The following is a 10468-nucleotide window of genomic DNA, read 5'->3' as shown; positions in this document are numbered from 1 at the left end:
CTCTCCTCTCCTCCTCCCCTCCTCTCTCCTCTCCTCTCCTCTCCTCCTCTCCTCCTCTCTCCTCCTCTCCTCCTCTCCTCCCTCCTCCCTCCCCTCTCCTCTCCTCTCCTCTCCTCTCCTGAGATGCTGTACTATAATGTATTGATAAAATAAAAGGGCCTCTGGTCTTCCTTAGTTGAGTGTCAATCGATACACAATCACACTTCCTGTCTGTGCCTTCACAAATAAAATGTAAAATGTTCTGCGGAATCGCCGTGTTGAGACTTTTATTGTGAAGCATCCATCGCTTCCTGTTACGGTCGGATCAGCTGACGTGAGGAACAGAAAGACGTTTACGCCACTTTGTTGTTGTTGTTGTTGTTTTTAACTTTACAGGGAGGTGAAATAAACAAACCCTCACTGCGAGGTTAACGTCTGTCAACTGCAACATCACAGGTAAGGTTATACCTCACACACACACACACACACACACACACAGCACTAATATGAAGCATACACTGAAACTGAGAAGTTACAGGTGTTTACAGGAGTCACCTGTAACGTTGGTGCCTTGAGCTTTTATTTTGGAGGGATTTGAAGTTTCATATCGAGTTTAAACTTTATTGTGCAGAAGTTCAACTTTGTATGGGTCGCTACTGCTGTAGTCTGTAATTAAAGGTGCAATCGATATAACTCTAAAGCTAATGTTACTTTATATAATGTTATTAATCTACATCAGTGGTTTAACAAACTAAAGGTCAGGGCGGAGGCGAGGTCAGACTTTTTCGACTGGGGTGGCACACTTAGGCAGGAGTGGCATGAAGTATGGGGCTCAGCTTTCCACTCATTCCCAGTTTGGGCAATTCCACTATTGTTTAGGGATCCCAGTATGCAGAGATATTTATACACTCTGCACACCACATGCAAAACACAGCTTGGTTTTTGCCTTATTTTCATTCAGATATAAGATAAGATAAGATGTTTCTTTATTGATCACCCGTAAAGGGAAATTCAAGTTTGGCAGAGCAGCACAGGGGAAATGTAGTGCAAAGAGCAAATATAATAAAAAACAGAGAAAATGTAAGATATAAAAACTATATACACTATATATAATAAAGTTGAATATGAGTGTAATATAACTGTACATGTGCAATGTTAGGGACCCTTCAACAGGGGCCGGATCTAGATCTTAAAATGCCTGGCCAACCCCAGTTTGGCATCAAATGCTGTCAGATTGAACACATTGTATCGTATGTAATGTAAATTTGTACCACACAGATTAGTGAACATGCACAAACAAGGCAACTTTATGTGTATAGTACGTTTTATACAGCAAGGCAATTCAATGAACCTTTACAGGGTCATAAAAGTACAACAAGGACAAAAGGTTTACAGATTTACAGGCGGGCAACACAAGAAAAGATAAAAATGTAATGAATATTCCCACATCTAGATGCATTTAACACATACACATGAACAAACTGCTTTCTTAGTCAATAACATTATTTATTTTACTTTCTCACAGAGCAAATTTGAAACTTGCCGAAGAAAGGATCTTCAGTTCCAGAAGCGATGTCCTCCCAGGTCAGACTGAGGCTGCTGCCGGGCGCCAGGTGCTTGTTCGACGAGCCTGTTCAGGTGAAGGTCGCCGGGCTGAGGTCGAGACAGCTGGTCTCCATGAGAGCCAGATCGACCGACGAGAAGGGAGTGGTGTTCAGCTCTAAGGCCACGTACAGGGCCGATGGCAGCGGTGAGATCGACCTGGGGAGAGACCCCTCTCTCAGCGGCAGCTACGTTGGGGTGGAACCCATGGGTCTGCTGTGGTCGATGAGCGCAGACACCTTGCACAAAAGGTTTATGAAGACAAATTCACTAAACCCCCACGTGGTGAAGTTCTCTGTGCATGAGATAAAGGAGGAGGAGGAGGAGGAGGGCAAAGTGCTGGCAGAGGCGACCAATGAGAGGTTTCTGATTGGAGATGGGGTCACCAGGGTCCCCGTCAAAGAGGGGAACATTCGTGGGGTTCTGTTTACTCCGCCAGGTTGGTCTATGTCTTGGTCCTGCTTTAAATCCTTCAGTTAAAATGTTTTATATTGCAGTATATTATCAACAAATCCCCCGAGGAGACTGAAACAACAGTGAATACATCCTACTCATAAGTACTGCCTGTGTTTGTAGTAGTTATATGCTGCTTTTACTATAATTTCCATCATTTTGACGCCATAAAAAAGTGTCATTTTGTGTCCTCGTGCGTCCAGGACGAGGTCCGTTCCCCGCTGTGTTGGACCTGTACACTTTTGGTGGAGGGTTGTCGGAGAAAAGGGCCTCTCTGCTGGCCAGTCGAGGTTTTGTGGTTCTGACTATCGCGCTGTACGGCCACGATGACATGCCGAGGAACATCACAGAGCTCCACCTGGATTACTTTGAGGAAGCGATAGAGTTTTTAAAAAGACAAGATAAGGCGAGTCAAACCTCTGAAACTCTGAATTTGTGTGTCTGCCACATTTTTCATACCATCACTGGGGGTGCTAAAGTTAAAAAATCATTACATTTGTATTGTTCTGTACATAGTGGCTGAAATATGTAGTTCCATTTATGTTCATCTAAGAGCCATCACTAAGAATAGGTAAGATTTTGTTGCTTTTAATCTGTATGTTTTCCCACAGGTGGGCAGTAAAGGAGTTGGTGTAATATCCATTTCCAAAAGCGGAGATCTTGCTCTCTCAGTGGCCTCCTTCCTGCCAGGTGTTGAGGCCACAGTGTGGATCAATGGCTGCTGTGCCAATGTAGTGTTACCTCTCTACTATAAGAAGAGTCAAATCCTCTCTCCGTTAATGTTTGACTCCAGCAAGATGGTTCAGACTGCGTCAGGGGCCTGGGTGGGCAAGTATGCGGTCCATAATCCCCTGGCAGAGGAGAACAAGGCCACTCTGGTCCCCATTGAACAGGCCAAGGGACAGTTCCTCTTTGTGGCCTCAGAGGACGACCTCAACTGGGACAGCAAGGCTTACGTAGACATGATGGTGGAGAGACTGAAGCGACATGGGAAGGAGAACTTTGAGAGTGCGTGTTACCCTGAAGCTGGACATTATCTGGAGCCGCCTTACGGACCCTACTGCCCCTCCAGTTTTCATGGGGTTGTGGGTAAACCAGTCCTGTGGGGGGGTGAGCCAAGGTCCCACGCTGCAGCTGAAGTCCACCTGTGGAAGAAGATCCAGGAGTTTTTCAGAACTCATCTGAGCAGTGATACTACAGAGACAAAAGCCAAATTATAGATACAGATATCAGGATATGGAGGACAGGGGATGTTTGGTGAACCTAATGCAATGGATGAAGATGTCAGAGCCGTGTGTCAATGTTAAGGGTCACAATCAATGGTGAATTTGACACACACTGAATTATACACTGGGTACTGACAAAAGCTCAGAAAAATCAAAAAAATAATAATAAATAACGTTTTGTAATGTGAACTTTGCACTATCCTGCTGTATACATCAGTTGTTATTAATGAAGCTTTGTGTAACTGTGGCACTTTGGCCAGCAGAGGGCGCTCATCCATCTGTGTTTGCTTTGAAACTCTCAGTGGGTTTTACACAAGCTGAGACCAAAATTACAATCAAACATCAGTGATGGAAAGTAACTTTAAAGGTTACTTAAAAGGTACTTTAACTCATTATATACAATTCTGTGACAGACAGTTATTTAAGCGTTTACATTAAAATGTTATAAAATATGATGTAATATGAATGATTAAAGCTCCTAATATAAATAGAATATATCACTGTAATTCTAATAAATGATAAGGGGGTGAGGGTGTTTTAGCCTAATAAATCAATGATATAATCTGGCCTCAGTACATATCCTCATCCTGATTCTCTCTCACAATCAGGCAGTGTTTCAACAGGTGGCGAACAGTGTACTGTTTATTCCTCTGCTCAGAGCTCCAGTGAATTCTTCCCTGTTAATCTTAAAGGAAAGACTTCATAATGGTACAATGACACAGAGTTCAAGCAGAAATGAAAAGTATCCAACCTCCTGCATACTTTGTACCTCTCCCACACCCACACACACTGTAGACGCTCTGTTCCAGCACTTCAAATAAGATATATAGCGGCCTCAACCTGGTAATTTTTGGAAACTGATGACATATTTTTGTGAATAAAAATCTGAATTCTGTTTGTGTCTGTTTTTCTCTCTCTTCTCTTACTTTAGTGTATGGCTGGACTATTGTGTTGGTTACTTTTAATTTCACTGCGCTTAAGCCTTAATGTTAATTTATATCAGACATTAGCAGACTGTTTGTATTATTACATTACATCTTATGTATATATTAAGTATATGTCTGGAGGGGATATAAATAGGTAAAATCGTAGAAGCAAAATAGCAACTGGACACGAGTTGGGCTGAGTGTAGTCAACAGAAATTCCTAACATAGAGCTCTGTCAATACAGTGATACAGATGAGAAAAGAATTGGGTGAATGCTACAAGGGAAACCTTCCCTACGGAATAAAAAAAGCCTCATTGTAACTGTAAAGGTTGTATCATGTGTATAATACTTACACACAAAGCCACTGCCATACATAGAGATTAATATCCAACAATATGGCAGGTTCCATGTGTAAAAAGGGTTTTTTACAACCAGCACAACCTCCTCTTGTATTCATTCATTTCAGGCCTTTGAATAACGCTTATGAACAGTTTGTGAAGCTTGTATAGGTTTATGCTTGAACCTTCCCTGACTCACTACACAACATTCAGCAGCTAGTTACCTTGAAACAACCTTCGGCAAAACACAGTAGAGGAGCACTAAGATGGAAATGAGAGGCAGGGAACAAAACGTGACTTATGGGTAACTATCTCACCCTGATCTTTCTATCTCGCCCGCTCTTGAGAGGCGAGAGATACCACGTTATTGTCCCTGGCAGGCTCGCTACAGTGCAAGTTCATCAAGATAGCAGAGCCAGCCTTGATCTGCCTCCTCCATTTATTAAGGAGTGCTGGTGAAAAGCTCTTTCTCTGCCTATCTTCTATTCTCTGCGTTTGTGTATCTGACTGCTCCCTTTCTGTCATTTCAGTTCGAACGAGCTCTCATCAGCCTCTGGCTTTTGAAAGGCAGGGGATTCTTTGTTCCACTACTGTACCTGCACTAGGAGACGTATAAAGCACCAGAAACGTGAGGTTGAGGTTGTTGTGTTAAAGCGCCACCGAGTCTCAGTAAAAGTGGATTTATATTTGTGTGTGTTACGGAGGCCGATATGTGGAGTTACACCTTTTCCACCAAAGCAGTTCCGAGCCGGCTGGTTCAGAGGCAAATCTTGAACAGCATTAGCACCAGCCCAGTTACAATAGCTTTAGGTTTGCATTGGTGGAAAGAGGGTGTGTGATTGGTAAGCTTGCAGTTTCCGATGTTGGGTCATACAGTGTATTTTTTTCCTCTATTTCTTTTTCTATCTTTTCACTGCAAACCTGTATGTTATAATGTCACAAAGTGAAAGAAAGGATGTAAACATGATTACATAATTAGTTAAATAATTTGACAAAAACGGCCTGAGTTATTTACTGTAGAAAGAAGATATAATTGAACTCAGAAACCTTAGAGACAAAACTTTTAGCCCCAATTTATTCTGGTGATAATGCATTTTGTTTCCATAGAATATAAATCCAGCCCTCTATTCTAAACCTACTTGTTGTATATTACTGTATCTGTATGCTTGTTTTTCTTTATTTTATTTAGCTGTTTGTTTAAGATGGAGTGAAGTCCATTTCTTGTACCTATGAGCATATTTCTGCAATGAACTTGATTCTGTACTGAATCATAAAATGTGAGAACCTCAAAGATAAAACAGTTGCTCACATGAGGACTTTACAAATACGCCTCCCATGAGGAACTTACAGCTCTTGTTGTTGTTGAATACTAAATACATCTGATGCTCGTTCGCCTTCTGCACCAACATCTGAACTTTTCAACTGCCTGTCATGAGTTCACTTCTCTGACTCACTTCCTTCATCTCCTCACTGCGTTTAATCGTGACTTTTTCCAGAGACAGAAGAGTAAGGGATTTAAACAAATCCGATGTCTCCCTGGTGTGCTAACATAATACACTTGCATCGTAAATCTCACTGCTCCAACGGTCCTGTTTGCAGCACACACAGAAACCAAGAAACCATACCTTCGTTCTGTTAGCACACTGTGGTTGTTTTGCAGTTTCCATTGCTTTCATTTAAGCTTGGTCTGTCATTGCTATTCTGATTGAGAACAAATGCCAGTCCGCCACTGACAGGATATCCATCACAACGCTGTGTTTTGTGACTGTGGCTGCAGGCACCTTGGGTACACCAGCTATAACTGCTGTATTTTTAATGAGCAGTAATTACAAGGATGCTGGAAGCGTAGCTGAAAGAGAAACACAGTGTAGGAGCAAACATCCTCATAGTGCAGCAAGGTCTTTGAAGTGATACAGACCTTATTTGAACTTGGCACCGACCATGTCGTGCTAGCATGTCGGGAAAGGGGCTAAATTCTGGTGAAAGAAAAACTGCTGCCGTCATTTTCAAAGGGATCCCTTGACCTCTGACCTCAAGATATCACAAACATCCTGACACTGCATCAAGGTTTCGGACCTTATTTTGAACTTCAGACAGACAGTTCTAAAGTTATTACACTCAAACTGAAGCTGCATTTTGTGAGTGTAATTTTCTTTGCATGATATAGATTGTTATCGGACAGACCTCATCAACCATCAGCTACAGTTTAGTTGCCTTCCAGGCTTTCTAGCACATAATGCAATCATTATACAGCTATTAAACAAAACACCACCGCAGTGCCACTAGCATTCATTACAAATGCATTAAAATAAGTATTATTTGTATTAGTGTAAGCAACAGTTAACTGTCACTTCGCCCATCTCACCCATATTAAAAAACTAAGAAGATTTTGATTGAAATGACAGCTAAAGGAGTCTATTTCTTTAAAAGTACATATTGGTAAATTTATAATCATGGCTGTCTTGATAGGTTTGGTTGAGGGTGCCAGTTCAAAATGAAATACTATAAAATATCAAGGTAAGGTTTACTACTTTTATAATGACTGAAAGAAAAGTGTTAAGTAAATGGTAAAACTCAGAGAAGAATATGGGACATTATTGTGCATCCCAGGCTGTATCTCATTTTGTATATTATTATTATATCATACTTTGTGTGTTGCATAGAATCACTTGCTGAGAGTACAAACAGACAGAACACATCTCTGTTTATGTAGAGATTTTATGCAATTCCCACCCTATCGGTGTTCCTATGCGTACTATCACTGTGTATAAGCTCCGAACAAACAAATACAGCAATAAACAGAATATCAGAGACCTTTGTAGGTGTCTTTTTTCCTCACAGTTTATTTGCCAGAGGAGAAAACAGTGAGAGCTGTGTCGGTTTGAACTGCTTTGAACTTGTGAAAATTACCAGGCTCTTGTGTCACCTCTGTGTACTGTTACGCTGAATGCAGTCTACAGTGTGTAATTAGCTCAGCGGGCTAATGACGAGGGCAGATGGGAGGCTGAATCTCTGTTCCCATCTGGTGCAGATCTATGCATTTTGTTTAAGTGATTATACAAGAGAAAGTATTGCGAGTCTTACTTTCTTCCTGTGTGCTGCGAATCAGCACAACTGGCCTAGGTCTCGGTTGGCATCAAAGGAGGGGACAGGGTGACATAAAACGACTCCGCAGTGTTTTAAATTCAGACTGGTGTAACTCTTGAAAGCCACGGCTCTTACATCTGAAAAGTTAAGAAGAATCTCTTGCACTTTGCTCAATAATGTATCACACGTCAACCTCCTTTTCTTCAGCATTTCATACTGCTTTAAAGAAAGCCTTTGTTTTCCAGCATCTGTTATCCTGATTACTGACTAAGGGGAGGTCCCACAAACAGAACTGGTTGTTTTAGTCCAACTGGGGGTCATCATTACATTTTACGCAAATCTTTTAACCCTTTGCAATGTATTTGTTGTAATGTGCTTAAATAAATGTAAAATATTAGCTTTTTAAACCATTAAAACTCACTCAAACATGGAGTTCCAAGCTTGTTTAAATCACCATTTGGTAACCAAATGATGTGAGGACAGATTGATACCATGATATTCCAACATTGTTGCTATCATGCTTGTTTGCTGTCATGCTGGGAGTAAAATGAGAAGATCCAGGTTAGTTTGAACTCTGTGTGTTCAGTAGAGAGGTAGATCCACAGAAAGCTGGGACACAGCTAGCCTCCACCAAAGAGAAGAACAAAAATATGCTTACAACAGCTCCACAAATGTATTTCTTTCTTTCTTCTTGATAGCAAGCTAACTTCTAATCTGCAACCTCCCAGGATGCAAGTGAAGAGCCAAGAACTGCAGTTCCTCAAACGGCCACTCTAGGCTGGCAACAGAAGTGAGTCAATCTCCATAAGGCCCCATATTAAAATGCCCAACTTTACAACAGAAATAAACCTGTTTACAGCCTGGTACAAAAACAGTTTTGGTCCTTATAGCTGAATTTCTAACTCATGCCAACTGTACAGGGGGTGAATTTTTATGTAACTCACCCGTTTAAATGATATCAAAGCTTAAAGTGATGTATAATTAAGGGCATGGCCGCTTTGAGTGACAGGTGGCGGCTATCTTTACATATGTTTCTCAGCATCAATCCATCCAAAACAAGCAGAGCTACTGTATCATCTCCTTTCAATTAACTTAACAAGGACACAAGGAAGCAATGATTCCAGAAACATTTATTCAAATCCCACGGCAGTTCAGTGGCCTGTGTGTTTGGCAGCGCTCCTCAGGCCTTCGCCAAGATGCAGACAACGAGCCGTGTGAGTCAGGCTTTGAAAGCACGCGGATCAAAGACTTCCATGTTTCTGGTAAAAACATAAAAACTGCTTTTTCGTCCCACGGGTTCGGTCGTTTAAACGGATCCCAGTGAGACCTGCAAAGGTTCACCGAGACCCAGGAACATGGATGTTCTGCGAAGATTTCCATGTGTCAGAGCTGCATGGTAGTGTGAATATTTTCTGAGTCATGTTTACTAATGTTGTGTAGATTTATTTATTTATGCAAAAATACAGTGGATGGGGATAATGAGAAAATGCACTCAGATTTTCTCTGTTTCAAATAGAGATGTGATCATAAAACCAGATTTCCATGAAACTTTATGACTTTGAGAGAGAAGTATTTATTTTAAAGCCAAGCCTAGTATTTTACTAGTGCCTGCGAGAGGTTTATTGCATGTCAAGTGTAATGCCTTGGACATCCTCATGGTGGTGCTACAGTTGAACATTTTGAGCCTGAACACAACACCACAGGTCCCACTGGTCCAGTTTTGGGGGATGAGTCCTGTGTGACTTAAATATTCAAATTATTATTATTTATTATATATGAATTGATTCAGAACTACTCAAGTAAATTACAAAAGTAGCTTCCTGGCACCCAGAAAATGCTTTTTTTTCCAAATCAAACAACCATTATATACCCCAAAAGCAATAAACAAAATGTGTTTAAATGAATCAAACCCTAGGCCCTAAAAAGACTTGATATAAATCACACGCCCTACCTCATTTCTATCAGCTTTTAACTGAAGAAAACAGAATAAACAAAGCTGCTTCCCACCAAACCATCTCCCATTTATAATGCAAACCATTGAGGCATCAGCACGCTGACTCATTAAGAGGACCTGCACGAACTGGTTGCAACCTGCTTTTATTCTCAGAGGCTGCCACGAGGGAACCAATAGCTCTCATGTCAACCAATCATAGTAGCCCTCCCCCCCCCCCATCTCATCAATACAATAGAAGGGATAGAGCAAAACAATAAAATACAAACACATATTAGCCGAAACAACCGCTGACAACCACAGCACGCCGAGCTGTTCGCTCAAACGAAAGATTGTGTAGGAGGAGGACTGGAGACTGAGTGTAATGCTTTCATTTTCTGTCTTTAAAGGACATTGCTGATACTATTTCTTATTTATTTTTATTACATAAAAAAGCTTTTGAGGCCAAACTTGTTCTTATATCAAAAGGAACATAATGGACTTGATATAGTATAGTAAATAGATATCTACTCAAAATAGGCTTCTACACTATTTGGAGGATCCAATCCAGGTTCCCAGGTACCATGCAGGTGTCTACTTCACGTCCCTTCACATTGGTTCCACTGCTGTGCAACAGGAGAATTAGGACATGAGTCTGCATGAATGACTCCCAGTTAGCTGCTGGTGAGTCTTTAACTGGAACCACCAATGAAGAAACGGATTACTTGCGAGCCATTGCCGCAACAGAATGAGGAAACATACAGAGTGAAGGGGTGATAGAAGTTGACTGGTTATGTCCGCCTGCATTGGTACTATACATGATAAATGTGGTAATGTGCACAAACTGAGTATGTCGTTGCCTTACAGTGATTACACACACAACATTTCCATTCAGGATATTTTGTGGCCTGATGCTTCCCTGTATG

The 10468-nt window shown here is 41.3% G+C and overlaps 1 protein-coding gene across 1 annotated transcript; it reads left to right on the top strand.

Annotated features, from left to right (window-relative positions):
- The first annotated feature begins 301 nt into the window (after positions 1-301).
- LOC118335213 (acyl-coenzyme A thioesterase 1-like) lies at positions 302-4149 on the top strand. Its single transcript, XM_035671447.1, has 4 exons — positions 302-435; positions 1505-2020; positions 2238-2440; positions 2646-4149. Exons 2-4 carry the CDS (start codon positions 1552-1554, stop codon positions 3252-3254), a joined length of 1281 nt encoding a protein of 426 aa, XP_035527340.1. The 5' UTR covers positions 302-435; positions 1505-1551; the 3' UTR covers positions 3255-4149.
- The last annotated feature ends 6319 nt before the right edge of the window (positions 4150-10468 follow it).

The sequence above is a fragment of the Morone saxatilis genome, unplaced genomic scaffold, assembly GCF_004916995.1.
Source record: "Morone saxatilis isolate NCDOM2014 unplaced genomic scaffold, NCSU_SB_2.0 Contig23, whole genome shotgun sequence".
In the NCBI taxonomy this organism is placed as follows: Eukaryota; Metazoa; Chordata; class Actinopteri; family Moronidae; genus Morone; species Morone saxatilis.
Note: the sequence above shows the minus strand (reverse complement) of the source record. Positions and strands in the feature narration are given on the sequence as shown.